The sequence below is a fragment of the Rhinolophus hipposideros genome, assembly GCF_964194185.1.
Source record: "Rhinolophus hipposideros genome assembly, chromosome: 13".
Taxonomy (NCBI): Eukaryota; Metazoa; Chordata; class Mammalia; order Chiroptera; family Rhinolophidae; genus Rhinolophus; species Rhinolophus hipposideros.
In genome coordinates, this window is record NC_138059.1 from 67,178,103 (window position 1) to 67,194,312 (window position 16,210).

The window sequence follows — 16,210 nt, forward strand, 5'->3', positions numbered from 1 at the left end:
AATGACGTAAAAACTAGTTAATGTCCCAGGAGGTGATTTTCATCTCAGGTTGGGTTTTCCTTCACATGGTGACATATGTCTCAAGCAGGAGAATTGTTTCCTGTTACCCACTGCGGAAAAGCACCTGAGTTTGACTTCGTGTGGGATTTGAGCTAAGCAGTCCGGATGTCTACGGTGCACTGGAACAATTAACTTCTTCTTTTCTGTTCTTTCTCTGTAAACTATGGGTGCCACACTGATTCCTCAGCTCTGGAAGAGCTGACATTAGGACGTTTGGCCATTATTTCTGATTAAATACACTTTAATTTTATGCAAAGCCAGAGCCATTTGCCACAGTGATGAAACATAATAGCTGGGCCCTTGAACACATTTCTGCATATTGATGAATACGTCAGGAGGTTTGTTCCTACAACACAGAGCAGGGTCACTGCACCAAGCCTTTGTCAGGCTGGTTTCTCATGCACCTCACTTGTGTCTTTTCCTTATGCGGGTTTTGTGACTAACAGACATTAGTGAATAGCTGTACGCAGTGTACATAATGAGTGTTCTGTGTTATTAAATATTCCTAAGCCTCTTATGAGAATGCCTCAGTGCTTGCCAGTGTGCCTTCTGATGGCCATTAGAAGCTCCGAATTTTAATCATCTGCCTTTTGCTTTTGAGAAGGAACCGATTTAATTGTATAAAGTACAGTGGATTCTACGTGCAGACTACATTTCTTAGGGCAGGACGTGAGGCTTAATGACCAAAGGCTGATAGAATTTCCTTTCAGTGAATTTCAAGAACCATCTATTTTGCGTAATGAATGTTTGATGAAGGAGTAAGAATTGCTAATAAGGTGAGACCATTAAGTGTAATACTACTACCTACTGTAGGTTGAGAGTTTACCACACGCCAGAGAGTTGACTGAAGTTACCTGCTTTGATTCTTATAAAAACACCACGAGGCAGATATTATTGTCCCTATTTCACAGACATCAAAACTACCTTTAATATGTACCAAAATGGACATGTGACGTTCGATGCAGGCATATCCAGTGGATACGGGGACAACTCCAAAGGAAGTGTGTGGCTGGTTCCATAAAAATGGCATCTGAGAAAGTGGCATGCCTGAATTTAGGCCACCTTCTGCTTCTCTAGTTGAATTAACATCCACAACTAAGCTGGGATGCTTGTCAAGCGGCAAGGGTGAATTGTGTGTGTCCGAGCATGTAGCTGGTGTGGGGAGGCTGACACGGAGCTATGATTAGAGGCCATGCGGAGCTGAGGCTTTGCAGGACACTGAGGCAGTACGTGTATTCTGAACACACAAGCAGTGAAATTCCTGCAAGCTTGGAGCTGGGTAGCAAATAGGTTTTGAGGGCTTCCTTTGTAATTTTCTCAGGTAGTCTTTAGAATGTCAACACAAATACAGATAAATTGTTAATACTTTGAATGAAGCAATGGAAACCCCCAAACCCAGTCTGTCAGGATCTTTAAATGTCCACAGTCTGTTAGATCTTTGAGATTTTTCTTTTTGTGAAGAAAAAAAAAAGGACGTGATTATTAGAAAAAAATGGAGAGATGTTGCTACACAGAAATTCTAATGGAAGAAAACCAAATTGTAAAGTAAGGAACTACAGGGAAATAACAAAGTGGATACTGAAAAATGACAAATCATGCTGCATTTCTCACATTACTTGTATTATGGCAAACAAATCAGGTGGCTAACAACAAACCTTATTTTGAGCACAAATATGTTTCATCCTTTGGCGCTTTCTGGTGTTGAGATTACTTCCCAAATTTTTGCTTGGTTTCAAAGGAGTGATGAGTACCAACAGACAAGTGACTGCCTTACGGATTTGCGTGTTTCTGACTGCTGCTAACTTTTTATTTGGTCCAAGTATCTGATATAAAACTGCTTTCAGAATGCCATCTCCAGTTCTTAGGTGAGGGATGCCATCACTGGTTAGCTCTACAACAACACTATGTGTGCACATATTTTTGGGCTTTACCTATTTCAGAAGTAGCGAGCTATCTGACATCTAGGTACCTGCCCAACAGTTGTGAAAACATGCCCAGAACATGAGAAAATCAGACGGCCTGGGCTTCTCACTTTTGCTTCTGCTTTTACTGCACAGTGGGTGTGTATTTATCAACCAGATTCTTTTCTTCCAAATATGGGCCCTAAACGGCAGGAATGTGACATATACAGCGTTGAAACCAAAGACCTGTATTGCTTTCCCTTAAGCAAATATCATCTTGAATTCCACTGAATGTTCGATATTCTTGATATTTCACAACTGAGTTTGCATGAAGGAAACACTGCAACATTATAATCACCTTTATCGAATTTATTCTGCCTGCAAATCCTCCTAAATTCTTTTCAAAGATTGACATACTGTACTCTTTTTAAAAACCTTAAAAATTTTTCAATTACAGTTGGCATACAATATTATACTAGTTTCAGGTGTACAACAAAGTGATTAGACATTTATATACCTTATGATCCGTCTGGTACCCATCTGATCCCATACACAGTTATTACAATATTATTGACTGAACTCCTTATGCTGCACCTTACATCCCTGTAGCTGTTTTTATATCTGGTAATTTGTATATCTTAATCCCTTCCCCTCTTTTACCCAGCCTCCTAACACCCCTCCCAGCTGACAACCATCATCCATCATTTTTTCCCTCCATATCTATGAGTTTCTGTTTTGTTTGCTCACTTGTTTGTTTGTTTTTTTCCAGAATCTGTACATAAGTGAAATCATTTAGTATTTGTCTTTCTCTGACTTATTTCACTTAGCATAATACCCTCTAGGTCTATCTGTGTTGTTGCCAAAGGCAAAAATTTCATTCTTTTTATATTATGGATGAGTAACATTCCATTGTCTACATGTACCACATCTTTATTCATTCATCTATTGATAAAACACCTAGGTTGCTTCCATATCTTGGCTATTGTAAATAATGCTGCAGTGAACATAGGGGTGCATGTGTCTTTTCAACTTACTGTTTTGGATTTCTTCAGATTTCACCCAGATGTAGAATTGCTAGGTCATATAATAGTTGTTTTTAATTTTTTGAGGAACCTCCGTACTGTTTTCCATAGCGGCTGTACCAATCTGCAATTCCACTAACAGTGCACGAGGGTTCCCTTTTCCCCACATCCTCACCAACACTTGTAGTAGCTTGTTGATTTATTTCTGATAGCCATTCTGACAGGTGTGAGGTAATCGCTCATTGTGGTTTTAATTTGCATTTCCCTGATGATTAGTGATGTTGAGAATCTTTTCATACGTCTACTGCCATATGTATGTCCTTTATGGAGAAATGTCTATTCAGGTCCTCTGTCCATTTTTAAAATTGGAATGCTTGTTTTTTTGGTGTTAAATGATATGAGTTCTTTATGTAGTTTGGATATTAACCCATCAGATATATCCTTGGCGAATATCTTCTGTTCAGTAGGTTGTCTTTTCATTTTGTTGATGGTTGGTTTCCTTTACTGTGCAAAACTCTTTTGTTTGATATAGTCCCGTTTATTTTTTCTTTTGTTTCACTTGCCTGAGGAGACATATCCAAAAAAAGATTCCTAAGAGTGACGTCCAAGAGTTTATTGCCTATGTTTTCTCCTAGGAGTTTTATGGTTTCAGGTCTTACATTTCAGTCTTTAATCCATTTTGAACTTATTCTTGTATGTGGTGTAGGACAGTGATCCATTTTTATTCTTTTGCATATGTCCAGTTTTCCTAACACCATTTACAGAAGAAACTATCTTTACTCCATTGTATACTCTTGCTTCTTTTGCCATAGATTAATTGACCATATAGGCGTGAGTTTATTTCTGGGCTCTCTATTCTGTTCCATTGATCTATGTGTCGGATTACGATAGCCTTGTAGTATAGTTTGACATCAGGTCAAACCATATCCAACTTTGTTCTTTTTTCTCAAGATTGCTCTGGCTATTTGGGATCTTTTGTGGTTCCATACAAATTTTAGGATTCTTTGTTCTAGTTCTGTGAAAAATGCCATTGGTATTTTGATAGGGATTGCATTGAATCTGTTATATTGTTTTGGGTAGTAAGGACATTTTAACGATATTAATTCTTCCTATCCATGAGCATGATATATCCTGCCATTTGTTTGTATCTTCAATTTCTTATAGTTTTCCAAGTACAGGTCTTTTACTTCCTTAAATTTATTCCTAGGTATTTTATTCTTTTTTGATACAATTGTAGAAGATGCAATTGTAAATGGGATCATTTTCTTAATTTATCTTTCTGATAGTTTGTTATTAGTGTGTAAAAATACAACCAAATTCTGAACGTTAATTTTGTATCCTGCTAGGTTACTGAATTTATTTATTAGTTTTGGTGGACTTTTTAGGATTTTTAACATATAATATCATGTCATCCACAAACAATGACAGTTTTACTTCTTTCTTTCCAATTTGTATGCTTTTTATTTGTTTCTTGTCTGATTACTGTGGCTAGAACTTCCAATATTATGTTGAATAAAAGTGCTAATAATGGACATCCTTGTCTTTTTCCTGATTTTAAAGAAAACACTTTCAGCTTTTCACCACTGAGTATGATGTCAGCTGTGCATTTGTCATATGTGATCTTTTTTATTTTGAGGCATGTTCCCTCTATTCCCATTTTGCTGAGAGGTTTAGCATAGATGGATATTGGATTTTGTCAAATACCTTTTTCTGCATCTGTTGATACGACCATATGATTTTTGGCCTTCATTTTATGTGATGTATGACGTTAATAGATTTGTGGATATTGAACCAAACTTGCTTCTCGGGAATAAATCCCACTTGATCATGGTGTATGATCTTTTAAATGTATTGCTGGATTTAGTTTGGTAATAGTATGTTGAGGATTTTTGTATTACATGTTTGACAGGGATAATGGCCTCTAATTTTTTTGGTAGCGTCTTTGTCTGGTTTTGGTATCCCAGTAATGCTGGCCTTGAAAAATGAGTTTGGCAGCCTTCCGTCCTCCATAATAGCTTGAGAAGGATAGGTATGAATTCTTCTTTGAATGTTTGCTAAGCACTTTGAAGATTATTTTGCTGGTTTTCATAGCCAGATTTCTAGGGACCCCTCTTCCCGGTACTGGAGATTTGGGCTGAGGAGACTGGTATGGGGTTGGGACACCTTGCTCCTTCCTCCTCCTGGGGTGACCTCTCCAGCTGAGATATCCCTCCTGAATTTTTTTTCCATAAATCAAGGTGTTTTTTTCTTTAAAATATAATTAATTAATTTTTTTAAGGAGGGCACACCTCACAATGGCCCATGTTGGGATCGAACCGGCAACCTTAGTGTTACCAGCCTCACGCTCTAACCAACTGAGCTAACTGGCGGCCCCTCCCTCCTGATTCTTCATTGCCACACATGCCCGTTCTACGTCTCTACCCCTCCTACCAGTCTCCACATGGCTTCTTTATATCAGTTATAGGAATTCTGTTCAGCTAGTCAAGTAGTTAATAACGACTGTCTGATAACGTAGTTGTAATTTTGATGTGGTCATGGGAAAGCTTTACCTACTCTGCCTTCTTGACCAGAAGTCGATATACTGTATTATTGACCACAGGAACTGAACAGCTCTATCAATCACTAGCTGAACAGTGATTTTTTCAGGCCCGAACTTTTGCGTTAGTTCTAATAGTTTCTATCAGACTTGGGATTCAAGAGAATACCAAAGAAATTTTGTTGAACACTAAGATAAACTGTCAAAAGACCACCACGATATTTGTCTAAATCTTTTAGGCCTTCTAGGCACTACGTCTAATTTCTGGGTTAATCCTAGAGATCAAGTTCAAACCCACACATGCACGCATGCACACACACACACACCACAAATTCATTTATAACGTACCTCTTAGTTCAAAATACCAAGCTATCATTTAAATGTTAAACTATTGTTAATATTTAGTATTTCGTAAGGTTCAAAAATAAATATCATAAATACCCCACTAAAAGTTATAAAACAGTAGGATACTAAATACATTATTCAGAACTTTTAATAGACTTCACTATTGTTACATCAAGTGAGTGGCATAAAGGAACTTATGACAATGGGCTCATTCAACCCACACTGTTACCTTGAATTTCATATTTTCTACCTTTTCATGGCCAATGAGTGTGACAGTGTGAAATAATGCTAGCCAACGCATGCGAATGAAAAAGCACAACCTTTAGAGTCAGATCTGGGACTCCAATACAAACTTTTATAACGTTTTGGCTACATGTTCTTGGGTAAGTCATTTAACGGCAGGCAACCTTTCATAGGAATCTTGTAAGAATTTCATGAGACACTGACCTGAAAGTTCTTTGTAAGGCAAATGTCTCATCTTCTACTATCATGAAAAGCACATTCTGAGCAGAGAAGGAACTCTAAGTGTGGTTTTTCATTTTCACAATGAGAAAGACTCACTGATCACCCCTGAAGAAAGAACATCGTATGACCTGTGGCATAATTAACGTTTCAAAAGAGGCCTTTAGTGGATCTCACTGTAGTTTTTAATGCGTTTAAAAGTTTTTTCCTAGTTACAACAATTAGTAAAAGCTAACAAAGCAGTTACTATGTGCCAGGCTCTGTACTAAACACTTAACATAAATGTGCTCATTTCATCCTTAGAACCATCATGAGACCAGTGCCATAGTTACACCCCCTTTACCAAGCAGAAACCAAGGGCACAGATTAGAGAAGGAACCATAGTCCATCATGACTACAGCTAGAATTTCATCCATTCACAGCATTCATCAGTATTCATTATGTTCTCTATATTTTGTTATTTTCTCCTACTCCCATAAATCAGAACTCTACAGAGGGTGTTATAGAATACTAAAGTACTTTTCAGTACTTTCGGGGTGAGAATGAGATGTCAGACATAGTTCACAAAGCTGGGATAACCAAACACAGCCTGATAAATTGTTCTCCTGCACTGGCAGAATGTGCCACGTCTACAGCGACACAGGAAGTTGGAAAGACGAGGCTACATAACTTTCCAAAGCATGAAAGGAAAGCTGCAAGTAGCACAGTGTATGGCTGGGAAGCCTGCTCACCACGAGTCTTGAAATAGTTATTGCATTAAAAGGATATGCGGAATATTTTCCAGATTCCCCAACCACACAGTCTTCACGGTAGCTTTGGCTGCAACCATTAATACGTGTGGTTTGGACATGAATCTGGAATTAATAATCTTCCTAGCACCCTGCGCTTTTCCTGCCGGCTCCAGGATAGTCTGTTCTGTGTTACGTTCCTTTGGGATTTGCTAGGAGATTAATTGTGTAAGTTGGTAAACGTGACAGTACCTGGAAGTGATAACTTTGTGCATTATTGATATGGGGGGCTACAATATGTTTGCCCTCCTCAACAGAAGTGACGAATCTGGGAATCTAAAAGCACCCTGGCAGCTCCCTGGGAAGCTGTTTTGGAGAAGGTCCTTTTATTATACCTCAGAGATACCTTGCCTAGGCCAGCACCAAGGATGGCTTCAAGGGGAGCCCAGTGGCTGGAAGTTCTAGTGGCAGCAGGAAGCCTAAGTTTCCAGAAGTGTGCTTATATAGTATGTGCCGTAGCAAAATACTTATTTATTTGGGGCACGATGGTCAAGAAACTTTAACTGACAAGTACTGGGCCAGCCCCGTGGCACAGGTGGTTGGAGCACCGTGCTCCTAACACTGAGGTCGCTGGTTCGATTCCCCAAGGCTCATAACACCAGCATGGGCCAGAGGGCTGTGTCCTACACAACTAGACTGAGAACCAACGGCTTGAAACGGAGTGTGGGGAAAGAGGTGGGAGAAAGCGGGGGGAAAAAGTACCCACGTAGGAGGGAGACGTACTACAACTTCAAATTTTCCTTAGAAACAGGAGCAGATTTAAAACCCTGGATAAGGCACGAATCCAATTAATGAAAACAAGAACCAGAGCAATGAATCTTATTTTACAAAATTATTTGGAAGGCCCAGGATGAAACCTAAGAAGGAAAGAATGGTGCAGTGTCACCGCCTTGTGCCACCTGGCCCCTTTGAGCCCCCCCACGCCCCGCCGTTTCTATTGTTTATTTCTCAGCAGCTCTTTCTTTCAACACCACCACCACCAAAAATTCCACATAACTCATGACAGTAATTTACTCACAAAGAAAACACACCTGCAACTTTTTAAATAACCAACTTTTTATTATTAGAGCAGATACAGTTGTGGAAACTGTACATTATACATTTTGGTTTCAAGGATTATAAATAAAGGAACTCATGGGTAGGGAGTTCTTTTTCACAGCAAGAAACTTTAAATAAAGTCATGTTTTATTAAGGACATCGGCAGACCTCATGTGCTGTCCAAAATGTAGAGTACAGTATAACAACCCATTAGAAAGAGCCTTTCATGTAAAATACAGCTGTGCACATTTTAGAAAAATACCAACAATTTGAGCTTTGTTTTAAAAAAGCTTATAAATCATACATATATTTATAAATGGAACCAACATGCTCACTGTATAAACATATCCTTTAGTTATCTGTTACCCATTATTCCAAAGCATTACACATTTTAAATAAACACTTAAGATTAAATATTTAAAAAAAAAATCAGCTTTCCAGCATCAAGAGCTATGGGGTCAGGAAGGAGAAATGAGTATTGAGACTGACACAGGAACTTCAACGTTTCTTGGGTAAAAACGTACTTCCTAAATTTAAAAGTCAAAGCAAAATGTAAAAAATAAATAAATATACAAGTTGTAATTTTCATGTGCTCTCTTTCTGCTTTCTTCTTTATTCCACATTGGTCACACCCAGGAGTCTTAACGTAATGTACTTCTGCAGAAAATGCCACCGGGCTCCGACATTCAGCCCACACCTGTGCTAACACCTGACCATCTCTTCTGCAGTGAAAAGGTAGCAAGTAAGGTAAAAAGAATCTGATTAAATCGTGTAGGTCATGAAAGTATTTAGGAATAGCTCCCTCTCCGCAATGTAATGTTTCATAGAGATTTAACTGAAACCTTTCCTCCCCTGATTTCTTTTTAAATAATTACTTTTAGAAAGACCATGTAGTTTCTCGAAGTAAGCATGCTTCTGACTAATAAAGGATACATTAGAAAACAGGGGAAAAAAAAATCAGAGTATGTCAGAATAACAAAGGACTGCCAAAGACAAGTATTTAAACAAAAATGTCTAAGCCTTTAAAACGTGAAATAAAATTACAAAAGGACTTTGAAAAAACACAAAGCAGTCATTTCACAAAGCTCTACCTGAATGTATTCAACGAAAATTTTAAGTTGGGAAAAAAAAGAAAGAGAAGAGCAGTTATTAATAGCATCTTGCTTAACTTTCAGGGGAATTAACATAGCACTGACAAGATTTTATTTGGTTGTAAAGTACGTCAGCAATGAAACTGAATCCGTTGGACACCGATTACTGCAATCCATGCAACATTTTGACTCTACTTCATAGAATTCGGTTGTCTTTCAGCTTTTCAAATTTAGCACCTCCTAAGTGCATAAATAATTCATCTCAGTAATGTTAAAAATATTTAAAATGAAATGATTTCTTAGGACGGTATAATGCTTTCAAATTGCTCAATTTTAAAGATAAATAGCCGGTTACAAAATGTTTCGGAAGACTAAACGACATGAAAAATGATGTATTGCTCTCAAAATCAACACATTTTTTTTCTCTAGAATTTTGTTGTTTCTTTTCCTTGAGATGCGACACGTGTGTCTCCTCCGGGCCCGGAACGCACAGTCGAACGAAGGTGACTATACATCGCATTTCAATAAACGGCAAAAAAGGAACACAGTCGTGCACAAGCAAACAAAAGGTTCTCTCCCAGAACATTCCGGGAGACGTTAAAGCAGCAGGTCATGGCATAAGACTGGTGAGTGAGTGATGCTGAACCTATTTCTTCTAATGAGACAGAAGTGAATGCTGGAAGCACGGCCGCAGCAACGCATTCCTCCGGCTGCATTCCTCAGGCCGTCGTTTGTTTCCCCAGCTCCCTACTAAAAACGTCAGATGGTAAAATAGTAAGGCAGCTGTTGACTTCCATCAAAAAAAAAAAATGCAGCTCCATACATTTCCAGTTTAGTCACACTCTGCTAGGACAGATGGAGTAACCAATACCAAGGACTTCGGCGGATGGGGCTGCTTCAGCAGATTTTAAAAGAGAATGATTATTAAGTTTTGCGCTCCATCATGGCTGCTTGCTTCAGCTCCCAGAGGACCCCAATGCCACCACGCACTCCCAGGGGAACCGAACAGGTCCTCTGGCTGTATTTTCCAAGTTTCATCTCTCTTGCGATCCCATCCTAATTCCAAGCCTCCTTCCCTGTGTCTGAGTCTGACTGGGGTGTGCCATTTAAAGGGCTGATGACACCACTGCAGAGAACTGTGGGCTAACACCAGTAGTTGTCATGACTTCACTGAAGGGTCAAAACAGTTATATCATTAAGTAACTATGTTGAACCACATTCAGGCACAGCCAACATTAAAAAATGAAGGACAATATGTAGTTGTTAAAAAAATTAAATCTGAATATGGGAAATGTTATATTTTGGGATTTTATACAGAAACGAAGGCTATTCTTACCTTGCCTAATTCCAATCAAGTTAGAAAGTGAACAAAAAGGATGGCCAACCCGATATTCAACAGCATGACAAGGACAATCATGACTGAATTAGGGCCCTGGAAATGAAACAACAGAATAACCATAACTTTTCCATGTTAATATCAGTATATAAACTAGCTCACAAAGCCAATTACCAAAAATATTAAAAAACCCAACAGTTGCAGTAAATAAAGCATGATTAATAACAGCAGTTACAAAAGGCAGAAACTAAAAATAGCAATGCCGTATTTAGATGGAGCCATCTCGAAACTTTCCCTTAAAAATGAACATAGTCTTGATTAAATCTAAAAATGCCTTAAAAACAATCTGTTTTATTCACCTCAAAACATTGGGCAGCAGTCTGGGGGAGACACAGTTCACCATCACGGGGTTAGGGACTGATGGGAATGAATTACGCATTTTTTTTGTAATCCGGACGAGGAAGAATTATTTCCTCATAAAGATGGTCAGAATGTGGGAGTAAAATCTGTAGGACAGTGAGGCCTCCTAGGAGAAATTTAGGGAAAACACACAATGAGGTTCTCTGCCTCTTGCTTTTTTTCCTGGTCGTCTTTTTGGATTCTGCCCCTTCCTTAAAATAAAACTTGCAAGTGGGAAGCTGAACACTTTCAGAAATTATTTTATAGGTCTAGCTTTCTGCTTCTTGCTCATAACCACATTTCAGAAATTGTTATCTTTAGTCGCAGAATCCTATTTCGATTAATACCGCTGTAAGAAAAACCCCACAGTCTGAGGTATCCAAACTTTACTTGTTTAAAAACACAAAGCAGCCTGAGATGACCCATCTTTTTAGATCTGCCCAAGTTTGGCTATCTTCATGACGAAGACACAATCTTCGCGTTTATTACTAAAATGGTGTCTGATTCTTAAATAGCATTGAAAGTGTTCTAAGGCTGGTGTCATGACGTCGATGGGGAGGTAGCATGGTTTTATTTCAAAGATGAGGAAACAGTTGTACTGTGTTTGACTATCCAGGGAGACTGCACTGGATATCTGTTATCATCCTCAGGAGTTGGGTTGATGTTATTTTGGGGAAGGGTGGGGTTGAGGAAGGGAGGCTGGAACTGTCACGGGTCCAATGCTCATCTCCCAGGGTCTACGGCGTGGGTTCCAGAACCTTCCAACGAGGCCAAAGCCTCCACGGTAGAGGTCAGAGTGTGTGCGCCGTTATTTCTCTATCCTAACACTTCACGCTTTATTGTCATTTCTTGTTAATTGCTATTGTCCTCCTTAAACTGAGTTCCACAGTGGCAGAGGCCCTGCCCTGTTCACCACTGGGCACCCATACAAGGGGTTCCCCAATTCAGTCAGACAACCAATGTTTAATGGAACAGTGGGCTGTGACTCCTGTGTAGATTATTTTTGAAAATTCTTTACAAATGATCATTAATTCTGTTTTACAGAGCTCTGAGAGGGGGTGTTGCCCAAGGTTACTCAGCCAGTTTGCATGAATTAGAACTAGAATTAAACTTCTGTGTTCTTTTCTCTACATCCCTATTAAAACCACAGGCTTTAGTCTAAAAATAATAATTTCCCATCAACTTCTTTAAAATGGCACGTTCATCTGTACCCTAGGATTCCACAGTACCAGAAAAACATCAAATTTTTGATAGCGACTGGTGTTTTTTTTTTTAAAAATAGGTGTGTTCTAAAGGAATTGGGGAGTACTAGCCGAGGCAAGGTCTCAATGATGATTACCTCTGAACAGATGAATAATGGAGGAAACTCTTATAACTCAGAAAATAATTGTGATGATCTTTCAACATCAAAACTCGGCGTAAAGATTAAGGAAATGCTACAAACAATACCAACTTGGACTAATCCAATTTTGCTCATGAATGTGTTAACAATTTTGGGATTGTTTCCAGTCTTTCGGGGCAGTGGATTGAATTCGTAATTCCCAAAGGCAGCGAGCGATATGAAAGATGAGGAAGAGCATCCAGGGATGGACCACTGCGATGAGGGGTTCAGAGTGTTACAGTGGACCCAGGGAGAGGAGAATCAGAAGCAGTGCCCTCAGGAAACCCCAGTTCAAAAGCTGAAGGTGTGCCTGGACCTTTGCTTCCTATTTCGTATGTCCTCACAAGGCTCCATGAGTTGGTGTAACCTTTTTGAATTGGTTCGTATTTGGGGCTTGAGTCCTCTTTTCTGTTGAACACATACCTAGAGTTATCCTGTATGTACTCTACCAAGCACGCCCATTTACCCTATCAGTAGAGCTCCATTTTATCAAGTGATCTTTAAAGATGACTCAGTGAAGGTGAGAGTCAACCAGCGATAAAGGGTTCAGATGGCAACCAGGTGCAAAGTAAGTTCTGGGACGCTGTGTTTCATGGGCAGATACCGAGACGCAACCTCTGTGTACTTCAGATGCCTCGGCTGGGTACAGGGTGGAAGGCTTTAAGGTGAAGTTTCACAAATGTGACTGGTGGCCAGTTGTAGCTTAAAATAGCAAAATGAAAAAAAAAATCAGTCTTGCTTTTCAAGACTGACTGGGACAGGTGTAATGAAAGAAGCTGTGGCATGACCAAGTGCAAGTCCTGATGGGACGAAAACCTCAGGCGGTTAAAGTGCAGGAAGTCAGAATATGGAAAGGAGTTGTGACTCATGATATCTTTTTTTGTTTCCCGCCAAGAGACCATCTACTCATTTGAAATTATCAGGACTCTTCTGCTAAAGAGTGTAGTTTATGTTACATCGAAAACTTCTCCCCAAACAGGAAAGAACAAAGCTTAACTTAGTATTCATGGCAACATTTAATATGTATTGACTGTTGCAGTGTGTGTACGTGTGTGGTGCAAACCTGACCTGACAGAAAGGCCTTAAGTGTCACAAGGGTTCAAACGAAGTAACAGGTACATCTCAAAATAAACTTGGAAGCTGATCAGAGTGATTGCTAAGAAAGCGCAGGCAGTTTTCAGAAGGGGCTGAGATTCCTGAGTAGAAGACCCCTCACCAGTCCAGGTGACAAGGCAGACGCCTGTCCTGGCTCCTACCCAAGTCGGCAGGTTGCAAAATCCCCTCCAAACTGTGTACTCACATAGGATGTGCTGTCCTGAGTCATGGGACCCCTGGCAACCCACCCATAGGAGTCACAGAGTTTTGGAGGAGGGCTGTGGAGTCGTCCTGCCCTAGCTTCCTTCTCCTCCCTCTCAGAGTTACGTAATTACTCTGCTCTAAGTGTCAGTCTGTGTCCCAGATCTTTTGTATTTCTAAGAGAGGAAGAGCCAGCAGGTCCTCGAATAATGTTATTGTTTCAACATGGTTTTGTGATAACATTGAGGAGAGGGGGGTAAAAAAAAAGTAATTTCCAGCTGGGGCCACTGTGTGTGTGTTTTCCTGTTCTCCCCACATCTGTGGGTTTTCTCTGGGACTTGGGGTTCCTCCCACACCCCAAACATGCGCACGTGAGGCGAATGGACTTGTCTCCATTGTCCCTGACTGTGGGTGTGGGTGGCCCTGTGATGGAAGTGTGTCCTGTCCAGGGTGGGTCCCACGTTGTGCCCTGAGTTGGGGTAAGTGGGGGTGGAAAACAGTTATCGTACTTGCTTTATTCTTCTTCCTTAAACATACACAGCTCACGTTTATGTCAAAATTTAGATTAGAATTGTTTGGGTGTTTATTTAGAAGTTGGGTGATGTTTCTGTGACTAGAAATGTGCTGTAGGAACTTAACTCGTTTTCGTCCATTAGCCTGTGGTCAAATTGGTCTCGTTACCATCGTTTCACGTAAAGTCACAGTTTCCAAGAACTTGTCTCAAACTTACTGCGTTTATGAACTTTTTATGCTTCAGCTGGTACAGTGTTGAAGCAAAGCTGATAATAGCCAATGTTTTCTGAGTACTTACTATGTGCTGGGCACCATGCTAAGAACTTGGGAAGTATACACTCATTTAATCTTTACAACAATTCTGTGACATAGTCACTCACGAGGAAACCAAAGGAAACCAACTCGCGGTGCAGTTAGGAAACTCGCCGCAGGTCACACAGCAGGGAAGCCACACAGCTGGGGCTGGGACCCAGGCAGTTTGGTACCACCGTTCACACCCTCAGACATGAGCTTATTCTGCCTCAATCGGCGGGCTGACTGGAATTCCAGACTCAGTTCGGGGAGCCACCCTACAAATGGTGATTCTGCCTCCAAGAGCACCGACTGGTTCAGTCTGGTTTTCCCTCAAATGTCTGCTTTACTGTGCCGGTTTCTATGAATTTTCAAGTTGTTACTGATAAACCTCTAACTCATATAGCCTCTTAATCTCAGAATTGTTTGTAGTACTCCTTTGTTTGAAAGGCTGTCCGACTACCTTCATGATGACTTTGTGACTTCTTAACTCTGGGAAGAAAACATTATTAGGGCGTGCAAGGCAGCTCTCTGTTATTCTTAGGAAGAGAAGGTTCATTGTTAAAATCTTCCCTCCAAGGTGCCACGTCAGTCTTGACTTCCAGTTCCATCCTGTGCAGGTGGGAGCTGCCCAGCCTCCTCTCCCCGTGGGGTGTGGAAGGGAACCCGAGAGACCAACGGATTCGGCTGGAGGGAGCCTGACAACTTCCAAGAATCCCACAACTCTGCACATACGTAAAACAGAGGCTTTTTCTATACAAGGAGACTGTGAAGTTTATAGAAAGACTGGGACAGGTAAGAGCTAGGCAACTCACCTAATGTGTAGGACCCGGGGGCAGAGGCTGCCCCTTGGAAGTCAACTGAACCCCACTATGGAACCCAAAGGTAGAAACTACAGGCCCTGCGTTGTTTGAACTTCCCCCTTGGAAGTCAGGCAGACTCACGCTGACACATATGTGAGGCTTATGAATCTGTGGCTATAAATGCTGAAAGCCCAATGAGAAGTGAACTGTTACATTTAACAAATTTAATAGTGACGTTATTATGTATATTAGGTTGGTGCAAAAGTAATTGCGGTTTAAAAGTTTAAAAATAATTGCAAAAACCACAATTACTTTTGCACCAACCTAATAGTGATAATATCAGGATACTGAAATGTCAAAGCTAAAAGTGAAAAACAAAAAAAGTGCTTTCTGAATAGTCCCAGTCTGTTTTGAAAACCATGTATTACCGGGGAGGTTGACTTTCAGAAAGTTAACCCAGTTAATCTGATTAATTTATACTTACATAATTACAAAGATGAGAATTTGAAAAAAGGGTGGGGACCAGTGTTTACAGATATTAGCAAAATAAACAAATGCAAGAAATGTCAAACATAAGTGAATTAAAAAGATGAATTTCAATTGTTTAACCCTAAGAGTAGACTAAACAGACAAGAGAAAGAAACCAATGATTGTATTATATTTTTCCTGGCCAAGATATTACACACCTTTATGCAAACGTGTCTGTGAAATTACCTGTAAATATTGGGTTGGCTGTGGCTTCTTCCCTAAGCTACGATTAAGCTACGATTCGCAACACCGCTATTCCAAAGGCATATGAACAGGTCAGTCAACTGTTTATCAAAAATGACTTAGCTTCAGATTATATAAATTCTACAGAATTTGATAAAACACTAATTCCATATATCACCGGGAAATAAATCTCACTGGAATGAGGATATGACACTTATCAATAACTGAAAGCTTCCA

General features: G+C 39.9%; 1 protein-coding gene across 4 annotated transcripts in view; it reads right to left on the reverse strand.

Annotated features, from left to right (window-relative positions):
- Positions 1–3,545: 3,545 nt before the first annotated feature.
- The window catches only part of JPH1 (junctophilin 1), an 81,493-nt gene continuing 68,828 nt past the window's right edge, over positions 3,546–16,210 (reverse strand). Inside the window, exons 5-6 of one of the 4 annotated variants that reach the window (XM_081070838.1) lie at positions 10,580–10,675; positions 3,546–9,993 (exon numbers count right to left, since the gene is read on the reverse strand). In XM_081070838.1, coding sequence (XP_080926964.1) covers positions 10,595–10,675 — 81 coding nt within the window. In that variant the 3' untranslated portion in view covers positions 3,546–9,993; positions 10,580–10,594. The other 3 variants (XM_081070840.1, XM_081070839.1, XM_081070841.1) reach the window with 3 other exon arrangements.